This window comes from Hylobates moloch, unplaced genomic scaffold (genome assembly GCF_009828535.3).
Source record: "Hylobates moloch isolate HMO894 unplaced genomic scaffold, HMol_V3 SCAFFOLD_8, whole genome shotgun sequence".
Taxonomy (NCBI): domain Eukaryota; kingdom Metazoa; phylum Chordata; class Mammalia; order Primates; family Hylobatidae; genus Hylobates; species Hylobates moloch.
The window spans coordinates 4,482,579-4,498,317 of record NW_026652283.1 but is presented as its reverse complement, the minus strand read 5'-3'; the positions used below and the strand labels follow the sequence as shown (position 1 = coordinate 4,498,317).

At 36.0% G+C, this 15,739-nt stretch overlaps 1 protein-coding gene across 3 annotated transcripts in view; it reads left to right on the top strand.

The window, feature by feature from the left end:
- The window catches only part of CUNH12orf4 (chromosome unknown C12orf4 homolog), a 51,044-nt gene that overhangs the window by 19,449 nt on the left and 15,856 nt on the right, over positions 1-15,739 (top strand). For 2 of the 3 annotated variants that reach the window (XM_032159345.2, XM_032159344.2), the window contains exons 7-10: positions 5,542-5,648; positions 6,163-6,360; positions 7,546-7,674; positions 14,367-14,441. In XM_032159345.2, coding sequence (XP_032015236.1) covers positions 5,542-5,648; positions 6,163-6,360; positions 7,546-7,674; positions 14,367-14,441 — 509 coding nt within the window. The remainder of the gene's footprint in view (positions 1-5,541; positions 5,649-6,162; positions 6,361-7,545; positions 7,675-14,366; positions 14,442-15,739) is intronic. The other variant, XM_058442774.1, reaches the window with a different exon arrangement.

Below are 15,739 nucleotides of genomic sequence, written 5' to 3'. Positions count from 1 at the left end.
TAGGTTGTTGTTAAAGTCTTTACCTGACGTCTGTATCATCTCTTACCTAAATATTACAGTTTTTCATTTGCCTTACTGTTTTCCCCAAACTGTTCATTGCAGCCTGCTATGAACCATTCTACATCCCTTATTTTCCAACCAGCCTTTTAAAAATAACGATAGGAAAAAAAATCAGGGTGCATCATAGGTGAACCTTTCTATAAATAAACGTGTGTATGCCAAAATGTAAAATATATACTGTATATTGTAGTCAGAAACATTGAAAGCCACTGATTTAAGGAAGCTGTGAAAGCCCTTTGCTGTGAAAGTTATCCCTTTATGATCATGCTACTGCACTCCAGCCTGGGTAACAAGAGTGAGAAACTCTTAAAAAAAAAAAAAAAAGTCATCCCTTACTTTGCTGCCAGAGTTTCAGAAATTCAATCTTTAGAATCAATTTCTTTTTTTTTTTTTTTTTTTAGTTTTTTTTAAATTATACTTTAAGTTCTAGGGTACATGTGCACAACGTGCAGGTTTGTTAGATATGTATACATGCGCCATGTTGGTGTGCTGCACCCATTAACTTGTCATTTACATTATGTGTATCTCCTAATGCTGTCCCTCACCCCTCCCCCCACCCTATGACAGGCCCCGGTGTGTGTTGTTCCCCACCCTGTGTCCAAGTGTTCTCATTGTTCAGTTCCCACCTGTGAATGAGAACATGCGGTGTTTGGTTTTTTGTCCTTGCGATAGTTTGCTGAGAATGATGGTTTCCAGCTTCATCCATGTCCCTACAAAGGACATGAGCTCATCCTTTTTTATGGCTGCATAGTATTCCATGGTGTATATGTGCCACATTTTCTTAATCCAGTCTATCACTGATGGACATTTGGGTTGGTTCCAAGTCTTTGCTATTGTGAATAGTGCCGCAGTGAACATACATGTGCATGTGTCTTTATAGCAGCATGATTTATAATCCTTTGGGTATATACCCAGTAATGGGATGGCTGGGTCAAATGGTATTTCTAGTTCTAGATCCTTGAGGAATCGCCATACTGTCTTCCACAATGGTTGAACTAGTTTACAGTCCCACCAACAGTGTAAAAGTGTAGAATCAATTTCATTGTGTAAATATTGGCCTGTAGCTGCTGCTGCTTTTAAAAATCAAGTATTCCTAGGAAATAATGTTTTTATTGTGACTTTTTACTTTTCTTTTTGATAGATGTTTCTTTGGGCAGGAGAGGTCTGTTTTCAACACAACTATATATGGAACCCCATATGAGATTGATAAAAGTAGTATTTTAAAATTTATTTTTGCTTTGTTTTTCTTTAAAGTCAGGTCAGTTGAGGAATAAATTACATAAAGTTAAAATTATTCTGTTTTAGGTGTACAGTTTGATGAATTTTGACAAACTTAGTCATAAAATCATCACAATCAAAATACAGAATTTCCCTTTTTTGTAGTTTTATTTCATTGTAGTTTGATTTTTCTAGAATGTCACATAAATGGAATCAAACTGTATGTAGCAGTTTGTATCTTGCTTCTTTCATGTGGCATAATGCTTTTGAGACTCATCTGAATTGTTGTGTTTATCAGTGGTTCTTTTTATTACTCAGTAATATTCTATCATCCATTTGTTTATCCATTTATTCAGTGATGGACATGTTGGATATTTCCAGATTTTAGCAATTATAAAGCTGTTATAAACATTCATGAACAGGTCTTGTGTAAACATGTGTTTTAATTTCTCTTTCATAAATATGCAATCCCTCTCCCCTAGGAATGGGATTGCTTGGTCGTATGGTAAGTGTACATTTAACTTCAGAAGAAATTGCCAGACTATTTTCCAAAGTGACTGTATAATTTTGCATTCCCACTACCAATGTATGAGGGTTCCAGATGTTCCATATCTTCATCAGCACTCAATATTGCTATTTAGACATTCTAGTAAGTTTTACAGTAATATCTCATAATTTTACTTTGCATTTCCCTGATACCTAATTATGTTAACATTTTTTCATGTGCTGGAAAAATGTGTCTTCTTATTGAGTTGTGAGAGTTCTTTATATATTCTGGATACAAGTCCATCATCAAATAATATATTTTACAAATATTTTCTCCCACTCCGTGGCTTGTCTTTTCATTTTCTTAATAGTGTCAGTCAGAGAGTGAAGTTTTTCATTTTAGTTAAGTGCAGTTTATCAGCTAAAGACTTTATTTCTTCAAAGTAGTTTTAGGTTCACAGCAAAACTGAGAGGAAAGTACTAAGATTTACCGCCTGACCCACAAATGCATAGTCTTCCCCATTATCAGCATCCCCCAGCAAGGTGGTACCTTTGTTATGATCAAGAACATATATTGACCTCATAATCATTCAAAGTCCACAGTTTATATTAGGGCTCACTCTTGACATTGTATATTCTGCCAGTTTAGACAAATATATAGTGACATGTATCTGCCATTATAGTACCATACAGAGTAGTTTTGTTACTCAAAAATCCTCTGTGCTCTGCCAATTTATCTATTTTTAAATGGTTTCTATCTTGTCTAAGATATCTTTGCCTAATGGAAGATCACAAAGATTTTATCCTGTGTTTTTTCTTCTAGAAGTTTTATTGTTTTAGGTTTTACATATAGGTCATGATATATATTGTTTCACACAGATATATGTATATGACATATATCCACCAACCTATATATGCGTGTATGTTGGTCTATAGTTTGTTTGTTTGTTTTTCTTATAACATCTTCATTTGGTTTCGGTGTCAGGTTAGTGGGGGCATTGTAAAGTGAGCTGATCTGTGGTCATCAGTCTGATATCATGTTTTGATTTCTAGTATTTCCATTTGTTTTTGCTCTTTGCTAAAATTCCTTGTGTGTTGTCTACCTTTCTACTAGATCTTTTAACATGTTGGTTATAGTTTTTTGGAAGTCCCTTTCTTTTAGTCCCAATATCTGGATCCTTTCTAAATCTGTTTCTGTTGTTTGCTTTATCTCTTGACAGTGGGTTGGGTTTTTTTCTTGCTTTTCTGGTTGTCTCTTCTTCTTTTTTCTTCTCCTCCCCCGCCCCGAGACAGAGTCTTTCTCTGTCTCCCAGGCTGGAGTACAATGCCTACAATGCCGTGATCTTGGCTCATTGCAACCTCCACCTCCTGCGTTCAAGCAATTCTCCTTCTTCAGCCTCCTAAGTAGCTGGGATTACAGGCGTATGCCACCACACCTGGCTAATTTTTGTATTTTTAGTAGAGACAGTGTTTCACCATGTTGGCCAGGCTGGTCTTGAACTCCTGACCTCGCGATCCACCCACCTTGGCCTCCCAGAGTGCTGGGATTTACAGGCATGAGCCACCGCACCCAGCCTATTTTTCTTCTTTTCTTTTTTTTAACTGAATACTGGATATTGTGGGTATTAGAAGAGACTGCGGTTAATAGTATTTATGTCCAGAAATGGACAATATTAATGTGAAGGTTGTACACATCTTATCAGCAGTTGAAGTAAGTTTGGTTTCCTTTTTTTTCCCTTAGCATTAGACTTTATTTATTAGCTTATTTATTTATTCACTGGGACAATGCTTGGAGAAATCTGAAAATGCATGGCAAGTTTGTTAGAGATCTTGCTTTCATATAATTTGTAGACTTTCTGGCTTTTTTAAAAACTTTATTTTTTTATTTCAGTAGGTTTTTGGGGAATAGGTGGTGTTTTGTTACACAAATACGTTCTTGAGTGGTGATTTCTGAGATTTTGGTGCATCCATCACCCAAGCAGTGTACACTATCCAATGTGTAGTCTTTTACCCCACTTTTATCCTAGTTTGGTTTCGTGTCTGTCAGTACTTTCAGTGTACCACCGGCTTCATTTTCTACTGGTGCTACTTTGTGCTTAGAATGGCACTTGGGGGTCCAGGAGGATTTTTCTCTGTCTCTCTGCTCCATCCCTTGCTTTCAGCAGTCTTCGCATGCCAGAGCTGCAGAGTGGAGTCTGTCTCCATACTTTTGCTCTGCCTCCCAGCAGTAGGCCTGTTACTTGTTACTTGAATCTAGGCTCATAGTTGGGGATCAGGAAGGTCACTTTGTTCAACTCTTCTCCATCTTTGTTGTCTTTGTCAGCTCCCAGTTTGGTCAAGCCTCATGTATCTTGATTCTCAGCATTTTTGCCTGTGCCCATGAGAAGGCTCTCTTGTCTCCTGCCCTCAGTCTTTTCTGGAAATACCTGATGGAGGCCAATGGAAAAGAGTTTGCAAGTTCATGTGCCTGTGGCTCCGACCTATTCTAACTTGATATGCTAGCCCACTTGGCCTTCAAGAATCTGTTAAAATTTTAGCTGCTTGCTTTTTACCCCCTTGTATGATGACAGCATCCCATTTCAGCTATGCTCTAACAAAGATGAAACTCCTTTATGTGTCCTGTCTGTCCTTGGAGGGATATGTCACGGTTTGGAATTCAGTTTACTAGGTTGCCTTATTATCACAGATCTTTGATGGACTCCAGAAAAGTATGATTTTGTAGATCAGCAGTCCTCTGAGCCTTTTTGGCACCAAGGACCAGTTTCACAGAAGACAATTTTTTCCAGGAGAGGTGGAGAGGGTTTGGGGATGAAACTGTCCCACAAGGAGCACACAACCTAGATCGCTTGCATGCGCAGTTCACAATACAGTTCATGCTCCTGTGAGAACCTAATGCTGCCACTGATCGGATGGGAGGTGGAGCTCAGATGGTAATGCTCACTCGCCTGCTGCTCGCCTCCTGCTGTGCGGCCCCGTTCCTAACAGGCCAGTACAGGGAATTGGGGTCCCCTGTTGTAGATTATCTGGCTAGATTTAAATTTACCGTATTTACTAATGAAGTCAGTCATTGAGTCTAATGGGGCTGTTGGGATTAGCCCCAAAAATTTAGTCAGGGAAATGGATGACTCGTACAGACTTGTATCATCTTCAGCATACCACTGTTTGAATTGAACAGTGATAATAGTTATTGCTCTTTTGTGGAAGTCTTTTCAGGAACTATAAAGAGGAGAGCAAAGAGAAAGGCAGTTTAGTGGGAGGAGAATGTTGGAGGTAAAAAACAAAACAAACAAGAAATGGTAAAAGTAAAGGGTGTGTATACATCAAAATGAACTTCATCTCTTTTATTATCTATTTTATTTGACTTTAAATTTTTATTGCTATCACTTCATCTATTTTCTAATTTTGCCTAGGGCTAGCCCTGGTGTAGGATGTATTATATATTTTAAAATATAATGTGATTTTAAAGTAATAAGTTAATCGCTTCATTTAATCATTCTCTTAAGCTGCTAAAAGTGTTAAATGGCAATATATTAATTGACATTATAATGATTGAAAATAGTAATCTGCTTTATTTATTGTGAGGAAATGAAAGAACAAGTGGAAATTTTAGAACCTGTTGGTGCTTACTTGTCTTACTTGTCACCGTGGATTAAGGATGAGTTTAGGAAAAAATTAAGCAAGACTTTCAGCTGTTCAGTTTTCTCTCATTATAAAGCTTTCCTTTAAGAAAAGTTTTTGACAAACATAAAAGTATATCAATAATTTTATTACTTTTAGTGAGGAAATTAAAGTTCAGCCAAGTCAGTTCAGAGAATCTGTAGAAGCAATTGGAAGGATTTATGAGGAACAGAGAAAGTTAGAAGAAAGTTTTACCATTCACCTAGGTAAGTGTGTTCATTTTTTTGCAGTTATAACTTATTGTAACTTCTGAAACTATTTTTTAATAGTTTTTAAAAATAATAGAGACAAGATTTCGCTATGTTGCCCAGGCTGGTCTTGAACTCCTGGGCTCAAGCAATCCACCCACCTTGGCGTCCCAAAGTGCTAGGATTACAGGCATGAGTCACCGTGCGTGGCCACTGCAACTTTTTTTATATGCTGTAAGAGAAAAATCCCTAACATGTGAATAGAGTGTACCTATGTTATTTTTAATTCCAAATTATGTTTTACTTTAAGAAAGACTATATTTTGTTGGCTTTAAGTTTTGTATATTTATATAATGGTTTTTGCAGACAGATAAAATTGAAATAGTCATTAAAATGGGAAGTTGCAAGGCCCATTTTTAATTATTTTGTGGAACAGATTTATCTGGATTCTTGCCATAGAGATTTGCATCCTGTTATACTGGACTTTTTGTAGCTGCTTAAGTATCTTTCCTGGACTATTGCCTACCCCCAGGAGCCCAGTTGAAGACCATGCATAATTTGAGATTGCTGAGAGCAGATATGCTGGACTTCTGTAAGCATAAAAGAAATCATCGAAGTGGTGTGAAACTTCATCGGCTCCAAACAGCTCTGTCACTTTATTCTACGTCTCTCTGTGGCCTGGTTTTACTAGTAGATAATAGAATTAATTCATATAGTGGTATTAAAAGAGGTAAGTTAACATCATACACATTTATTTTGTAAATTTCACCCTGTAACACCATTCTTACAAAGAAAGGAATTACGGGGAAAATGAAAAAAAATTTTAATCACCTTGACATTCAAGTAGACCAAACAAACATACCCAGCCATAGTTATTTTATTTCAAACTGTAGCATTGATAGAGTGCTTCATGATATTTATTTTTCTTAAAATGCTATTATATTATAAATAATGTTTTTATAGAATTCTCATTACAAGGTAAAACAAAAAGAGCAATCACATGTTTTCAGTTTAGAAGCAAATCCTGGCTTAGTGATTTTTAGCTCATCCATTTGTCTCTCTCTCTCTCTATATATATATATATATGTATTTTTTTTTTTTTTTTTTTTTTTTTTTTTTTTTTTTTTTTTTTTTTGAGACAGAGTCTTGCTCTGTCACCCAGGCTGGAGTGCAGTGGCGCAATCTCGGCTCACTGCAAGCTCCGCCTCCCGGGTTCACGCCATTCTCCTGCCTCAGCCTCTCCGACTAGCTGGGACTACAGGCGCCCGCCACCACGCCCGGCTAATTTTTTATATTTTTAGTAGAGACGGGGTTTCACCGTGGTCTCAATCTCCTGACCTCGTGATTCGCCCACCTCGGCCTCCCAAAGTGCTGGGATTACAAGCGTGAGCCACCGCGCCCGGCCTATATGTATTTTTTTTTAAATAATCTACCTCTTAAATTTGCTAGGTAAAATTCTACCTTCCCTCTTAGTACAACTCACTTTTTACGATTATTTCTAAATTTGTAAATATATAAAATGTAGAATATATAAAATATATGAAATGTATACTTGTTTTTGAAAGAAGCTTAAATAGAATTTATTTCACCTCATAAATGTAAGAACCTTCTTATATTTTGTAGCACCTTTTGGGGTGGATTATGATGAAAGTATTATTTAAAGAAGACCTGGAATTACATTAACAAAGAAATGTTAATATAATTCACTCTTTTGAGTGATCGAGAGGTTAAGTTTTTAATCAACACAAAATTGCTGTGCCCTAACTTAAGGCGTAATTATCTAAAGGACAAGTATAAGAAATCTTATTAAGAAAAATAAGTATTATTTTCTGTTTCTACTAAATCTCATTGTAAGTAAATACTAAATATTTGATAGTTTGCATTTAGAAGTTTGTAAATGTTTTGGGTTCCTTAGATTTTGCTACAGTTTGCCAAGAATGCACTGACTTCCATTTCCCCCGAATTGAAGAGCAATTAGAAGTTGTCCAACAGGTGGTACTTTATGCTAGAACCCAGCGCAGGAGTAAGTTGAAAGAATCACTTGGTGGGTAAAACTCACTTTTATTATATTCTGTCTGTAATCACTGTAATAGTATGTGGATCAATATTAAGATCATATAGAAAATTATATTGGTGGAAGATAGAAGGAAATTAAAAACAAAATTTAAGATTTTTTTAAAGTTTTTTTAATTTAAAAATAACATCAAAATGTATTTTTGGTTTTTTGGGTTTTTTTTCCTTCAACTTTTACTTTAAATTCCAGGGTACATGTACAGGATGCCCAGGTTTGTTACATAGGTAAATGTGTGCCATGGTGGTTTGCTGCACCGATCAACCCATCGCCTAGGTATTAAGCCCATCGTCTATTAGCTATTCTTCCTGATGTTCTTCCCTTCTCCTAACAGGCCCGAGTGTGTGTTGTTCCCCACCATGCGTTTATGTGTTCTGATCATTCAGCTCCCATTTATAAGTGAGGGCATGTGGTGTTTGGTCTTCTGTTCCTGCATTAGTTTGCTGAGGATAATGGTTTCCAGCTCCATCCATGTCCCTGCAAAGGATATGATCTCATTCCCTTTTATACCATGTATTCCATGATGTCTATGTGCCACATTTTCTTTATCTAGTCTATCATTGATGGGCATTCAGGTTGATTCCACATCTTTGCTGTTGTGAATAGTGCTGCGAGGAACATGTGTGTGCATGTATCTTTATATAGAATGATTTCTATTCCTTTGGTTATATACCCAGATCTTCAGAAGCTTGGACTCTGTGCCTAGTTTTCTTTTTTAAGAGGATGATTTTCTTCAAGGTTCTGAGTGAAAACTATTATTAAATTTCAGTACTATAGTTATACTTGAAGTAGGCACTCAGTGGAAAGTTGGTGATATTTTGATCCAAGTTCTATATCTTTAAAGTGGACGTAATTATTACTACAGAGGGGATTGGAAACGTAGACTAAAAGATAGCACAAAATACACACTTTTTGTATGTTATATCTTTGACTGGCTTAAGTAGCATGAAGTCAGTTAAATGAATTATTTTTGTTTCTTTTAAAAAAAATCACTATATCCTTGAATGACTGTTTTTTCTATATTTATCCATAACATAACATTCTTTCTATTTAGGAAATTTACAGGAAAAAAATTTTTAATTTATTGAGATGTATTTGACAATTAAAGATTGTATATATTTGAGGTATACAATTTGATGATTCAGTGTGCACAGATATTGTAAAATACTTCAAACGAATTAGCATATTTATTACCTCAGATAGTTACCACTTTTCTGTGTCCGTGGTGGGAACACTTAAGATCTGTCCTCTTAATGAATTTCAAGTACACACTAGAATATTGTTAAATATAATGACATTATCGTACATTAGATTTCCAGAGCTTAACTATCTGTGTGGCTGAAACTTTGTACCCCTTGGCCAAAATCTCCCCATTTCCCCCCACCCCAACCCTGGTAAGCACCTTCTACTCTATCAGTGTGAGTTCAGCTATTTTAGGTTCCATGTATAAGTGAGATGATGTAATATTTGTTTTTCTGTGTCTGGCTTACTTCACTCAGCATCCTCCAGGGTGCTTACTGTCCTCCAGGTCCATCCATGTTGTTACAAATGGCAGGATTTTCTTGTTTAAGGCTGAATAATATTCCATTCTGTGTCTGTTTGTGTATGTGTGTACATTTAGGTGTGTTTTTAATATCTTGATTATTGCGACTAATGCCAAATGAAGTCTTTAAGATACTAATTTCATTTCCTTTGGATATATACACCAAAGTGGAGTTGCTGGATCATAAGATAGTTCTGTTTTTTAATTTTTTAAGAAACCTCCATCCTGGAAATGGTTTTTAAAGCTATTGAAAAAGTTAGTGGCATCTTTCTTCAGAAGCTTTCTATCTACACATAGGAAGAGGATTAAGGGAAGGCAGGTAAAAGAAAAATTTCTGGCTCAAATCCCAGAGTAATTCAGCTGTTTTTTTTTTTTTTTTTTTTTTTTAAACTTTAGGTTTTAGGGTACATGTGCACAATGTGCAGGTTTGTTACATATGTATCCATGTGCCATGTTGGTGTGCTGCACCCATTAACTCGTCATTTAGCATTAGGTATATCTCCTAATGCTGTCCCTCCCCCCCACCCCACACAGTCCCTGGAGTGTGATGTTCCCCTTCCTGTGTCCATGAGTTCTCATTGTTCAATTCCCACCTATGAGTGAGAACATGCAGTGTTTGGCTTTTTGTCCTTGCGATAGTTTACTGAGAATGATGGTTTCCAGTTTCATCCATGTCCCTACAAAGGACATGAACTCATTTTTTATGGCTGCATAGTATTCCATGGTGTATATGTGCCACATTTTCTTAATCCAGTCTATCGTTGTTGGACATTTGGGTTGGTTCCAACTCTTTGCTATTGTGAATAGTGCCGCAATAAACATACGTGTGCATGTGTCTTTATAGCAGCATGATTTATAGTCCTTTGGGTATATACCCAGTAATGGGATGGCTGGGTCAAATGGTATTTCTAGTTCTAGATCCCTGAGGAATCGCCACACTGACTTCCACAATGGTTGAACTAGTTTACAGTCCCACCAACAGTGTAAAAGTGTTCCTATTTCTCCACATCCTCTCCAGCACCTGTTGTTTCCTGACTTTTTAATGATGGCCATTCTAACTGGTGTGAGATGGTATCTCACTGTGGTTTTGATTTGCATTTCTCTGATGGCCAGTGATGATGAGCATTTCTTCATGTGTTTTTTGGCTGCATAAATGTCTTCTTTTGAGAAGTGTCTGTTCATGTCCTTCGCCCACTTGTTGATGGGGTTGTTTGTTTTTTTCTTGTAAATTTGTTTGAGTTCATTGTAGATTCTGGATATTAGCCCTTTGTCAGATGAGTAGGTTGCAAAAATTTTCTCCCATTCTGTAGGTTGCCTGTTCACTCTGATGGTATTTTCTTTTGCTGTGCAGAAGCTCTTTAGTTTAATTAGATTCTATTTGTCAATTTTGGCTTTTGTTGCCATTGCTTTTGGTGTTTTAGACATGAAGTCCTTGCCCACACCTATGTCCTGAATGGTATTGCCTAGGTTTTCTTGTAGGATTTTAATGGTTTTAGGTCTAACATTTAAGTCTTTAATCCATCTTGAATTAATTTTTGTAGAAGGTGTAAGGAAGGGATCCAGTTTCAGCTTTCTACATATGGCTAGCCAGTTGTTTTTTACTTGAAAAATGAAAGTTTAAAGTGGTTTCTTTGTAAATTAAATTGGTACCATAGGTTTGTTTAGTTAGGACCTAAATATTAGGGTAATAGTCTTTTCAAATATTTTTTAAGTTGTGTTTTCCTTATATTTCATATATCATAGATATAAAATCACAAACATCCTCTTGTCTGGCTTGAATGCATACACGAGTCTCACTGTCATCTAGGCTGGAATGCAGTGGCGCGATCTCAGTCCCTGCAACCTCTGCCTCCTGGGCTCAAGCAATTCTCCTGCCTCAGCCTCCTGAGTAGCTGGGATTACAGATGTGTACCACTGTGCCTGGCTAATTTTTGTATTTTTAATAGAGACGGTTTTGCCATGTTGGCCAGGCTGGTCTCAAACTCCTGGCCTCATGTGATCTGCCCACCTTGGCCTCCCAAAGTGCTGGGATTACAGGCATGAGCCACTGCACTTGGCAAGTGTTTTATTATTTCTTATAAAAACCTGATATTGGTGCCCAGGAAAGAAAATGTGGTAAGCTTTAAAACTGGGGCTGTTTGCACCTTTAAATCTGTGTTTGGTACTTTTGAATGCTTTTTTCTTTCTTTTCTTTGTTTGCACCTGTTGTTTAAAGAAACCATCGTAGTATTTTAGGTGCGTATATTTTCTGTTGTACAGTAGCAGAGAGATATTACATCTTTGCTTGGTATAAGGAAGACCTTTCTGAAGGGTCTTTGTTCCCATCTCCCATCTTCCTCTCTCCCAGAAATAGAATTCCTTCCTTTCTCCCGTAGCTGAATGTGGCTTTCTAGTCATAACTTGACTAGGGTTCACTGCAGTTTCTTTATCTATTCAATAAACTTTTAAAAAATGGTTTATATGTTTGTAATCATTTTTTAAATCGGTAAAACATTCTGAAGATTCACAATTCAAACTGTATAAAAGAGCATACAGTGAAAATGTCCCTAACTCTTTTCCCAGCCATCCAGTTTCCCTCTTCAGAGGCAGCCAGTGCTATCTCACATGTACCTTCCAGACAGATGTTTATGATGTATAAGCAAGTGTATGTGTGTACTTATTTATTTTCCTTTTTTACATAAATGGCAGCTTTCTGCATAACACTATTCTGTACTCTGCCTTTTTCACTGAGTAATTTTTCTTGGAGATTATTTCGTATCAGTCCATAAAGACCATCCTCATACTTTTATGCTGTTGCATAGTAGTCCGTTGCAGGATATCCTGTTATTAATCAGTCTCCTCCTAATAGACATTTGATCTATTCCTTATGTTTTGTTATTATAGGTAGTAATGCCTACTAATTGTAAATAACCTTGCATATGAATAATTGTGCATGTTTGTGAGCAGTAAGCATATCTACAGAAGAGATTCCTGAAGATAAATTCCCGGGTTAAAGGACACATATGTTTATGATTTTCCATAGCATTGGCAATTACTCTCTATAGTATTTCTACCAGTTTATATTCCCACTGAAGGCAGTTGAGGCTTTGCTGTGGCAATATGTGTTATATATAACAGAGCCAGCTGAGTATTAGAAAATCCCTATAGAGGTATATCCTAACAAAACCTTTCAGAAAATCTCGGTATACCCTCTTATTCTTCTACCAATTGTTATTTTATCAACCCTCGCAAAAAGAACTCATATCCGTATTACGTAAAAATAGCTTCCTTCTTCTCATACAAACTAGCAGTGATGTGATCAGAAACATTTTAACATTATTCTTAGTAGTGACTAAAAGCATGAAGATTGAGATCATGACAGGTGTGGAAGGAGGAGGAGGATTCTAAGTATATTTATGAGAGAAAGTGTGCAGACAATGACAGGAAGTTTTTAAACCACATACGGCTAAGGCAGTGCGTGTATATCATGATTTTATTTTGTTCTTGTTCAAGCAACTACTTTGTGGTTTCAGTGAGTCAGTGATGCAAGTAGGTTTATAAAAGACTTTCTTAAAGAAAGCTGCATGTTGTTATAGAAGAACTTTGTGAAAATACCTTCTCCATCTTTTTCTTTGCACACCTACATGTGTGTTCTGCACGTTTACATCCTGATATGCAATTACTTGTTTATTTAAGACGTTCCATTATTTGTCTTACTATGGTTGTTATATTAACATCCTCATATTTCTGTGGTCCATGATAAAAAGCCAAAAATGTTTATGAACATTTTATATACATTTTAAAAAAATAAAACTAGCCATCTTCTTACTATTACTAAACAAGGTATTGCCATGAAAACATGGAAAGGGAAATGGACTATGAACTGTTCTCTCTTGTTTACTTAACAGAGATTCTATTGGTTCATACTCCATGTGAACAAGATTAGAGTCCTTCTTTATTCCTTATAATCTATGCTACGATTAGACATCAAAGCCTATCAAATCACATGGCTCTATATTAGAAACAATAATTCATTAAATATGGATTCTAGCATCAGAGCCTTCTACCTCTCTGACTCTTGATTTGTAAACTATGTGCATTTACAAAGTACAGTGTTATAAATCAATTTATCAAAGTCGCTGGATAAAAATATTGTTACTTTTATTCAGATATCTTTTAAAACTATAATAGTTTGATATTTGCTGTTTACTTGTTTGAAGGTCTGTGTTCATGTGATTTTCTGATGCTAAAGGCCATTCCAAAATAGATTCCAAAATAGTTTTTAATTGGAATAAATACGCAATCTCTTAAAGATAGCTACTTTGAAGACTAATATTCAGTTTGCATTTGTGAGTTCTGTTGGAATTCTTATAAACTTTACATGTCTCTTTTATTAAGATATATATGTAAAATAATTTGCATTCAGTCTTTATAATGTATGTTCAATCATAATGTTTATTTTACCAACATTTATTCTTCTAAGAAATAGCGTGCCTTCAAAAAAGAAGAAAAACTGTTAAATATCTGAAAAAAAAAAATGTTTCATTTGAAACAGTTTCACCTATCTGTTATAATTGTATATAGCGTCAGGTAAGAAATAAATTTTAGGAATGGGGTGAATATACAGTGATTCCTGGTCCCACTAGCCGTTTATTTGTAGCCCTGAACAAGTTATATCAACAACAGTGACTCAGATTCTAAAAATAAAGATGGCCACACCACAACTATCTAATGAAGTTATTTTATATGTGGTTAACTTGGTGCCCTGAACCTCCCAGATGAAAAATAGGATACTGGCATGTCTAATATGGGTAATACCATAGGACTTATAATCTGAGTATGTGAATTAAAGACCTGGCTCCACTACTTATCTGTGCATGCTTGGTTAAGTTAGTTAACCCATCTAAGCCTCTGTCTCCTCATACATAAAATGGACATAGTAGTAGGACTTACCTCCCAGGGCTGTGGTTATAGAGGTTTTGTAAGAATTAAATGACATCATCCATGTAAAGCATATAGCAGAATGCCTGGCACATAGATGCCCTTAGTGAATTCTTGCTGTTGTGATTCTTTTGGGAGCAGTCATAGTAACATATTCTCATATGTTGTTATGTTCTTTCGTATTGCATTGTCTTATGAATAGATTCTGGAAACCAAAATGGAGGAAATGATGATAAGACTAAGAATGCTGAGAGGAACTATTTAAATGTTTTACCTGGTAAGTATTTCTTTTTATTTTAAGTTACTGTTTTCTTATACCACAAGATATTTTATAATGCACACCATAGGAATTTGTTTTAAATCTATGACTTTAGTATATGTCATTATATCACTTTGAAACACTACTTTATACCTCTATAATACACTTTCACAGATGTTTTCCAATGTTAAACTTAATTATTTTGTTGGTCTGTTTGTTTTGAGACGAAGCCTTGTTCTGTTGCCCAGGCTGGGGCACAGTTGCGATCTCAGTTCACTGCAACCTCTGCCACCTGGGTTCAAGCGATTCTCCTGCGTCAGCTTCCTGAGTAGCTGGGACTACAGGCCCACGCCACCACACCCGGCTACTTTTTTTGTATTTTTTGTAGAGATGGTGTTTCACCATGTTGGCCGGGCTGATCTTGAACTCCTGACCTCAAGTGATCCACCTGCTTCAGCCTCCCAAAGTGCTGGGATTACAGGCGTGAGCCACCATGCCTGGCCTAAAAATTATTAATATTATACTAGTAATCACTTTTTTCTAGATCCATAAAAGAAAAATTGCTCAAGAAGTTGCGTTGCATAAGTTTTATCATCGTTTGCTATCGCAAGTTTTCTCTTATACATTATTTCTTAGTTTCTTAAGAAATAAACCAAAAAAGTTTTACTCTGAAATATAAATTATACACTTCTCAGCCTTATAGCTAAAATCAAGTGATATATGAACAATAGTACACAAAGATATAAACAGTTGAACTTAAATATGAAGAAAATAGATCATCTCATTTATTTTCATTTCCCCTTACATTTTTCTGCTTTCCATTTTTTTCTTTATTATTCTTGAATATGTTGTTTAACAACTGAAAGTTCAGTCTCTCAATCCTCTTTCTGATTGAATTCACTCTGATGACCCTTAGTGTTTGTATCACAGAGCATAACAAGGACAAATTTTTACACTTTATAAAATTTTTTAACTAATTGATACATTTTACAGTTTCAGAAATAGCCATCTCTTGATGGTTTTTTGTTCTCCTTTAAGGTATTTTCTCACATTTTCTTCCCCAAATCTTTGACATGTAGATCACATTAACCTACACACTAAACTACTGTCACTCAGTTGGAACACATTACATTTAATCTAAATGTAACAAATATTATACCCATTTCTGGTATTCATCTTGTCAGGCCCCGTCCATTAGCCTGTGGTCATCAGCCTCGAAATTTCCTCCCACTTCAGTTATCCCACCTTAGTGGATAATGTTAGAATCACCACATGCTGTTTCCTCCACTGTGTGGAACAGGAAACCATCTTCCTCT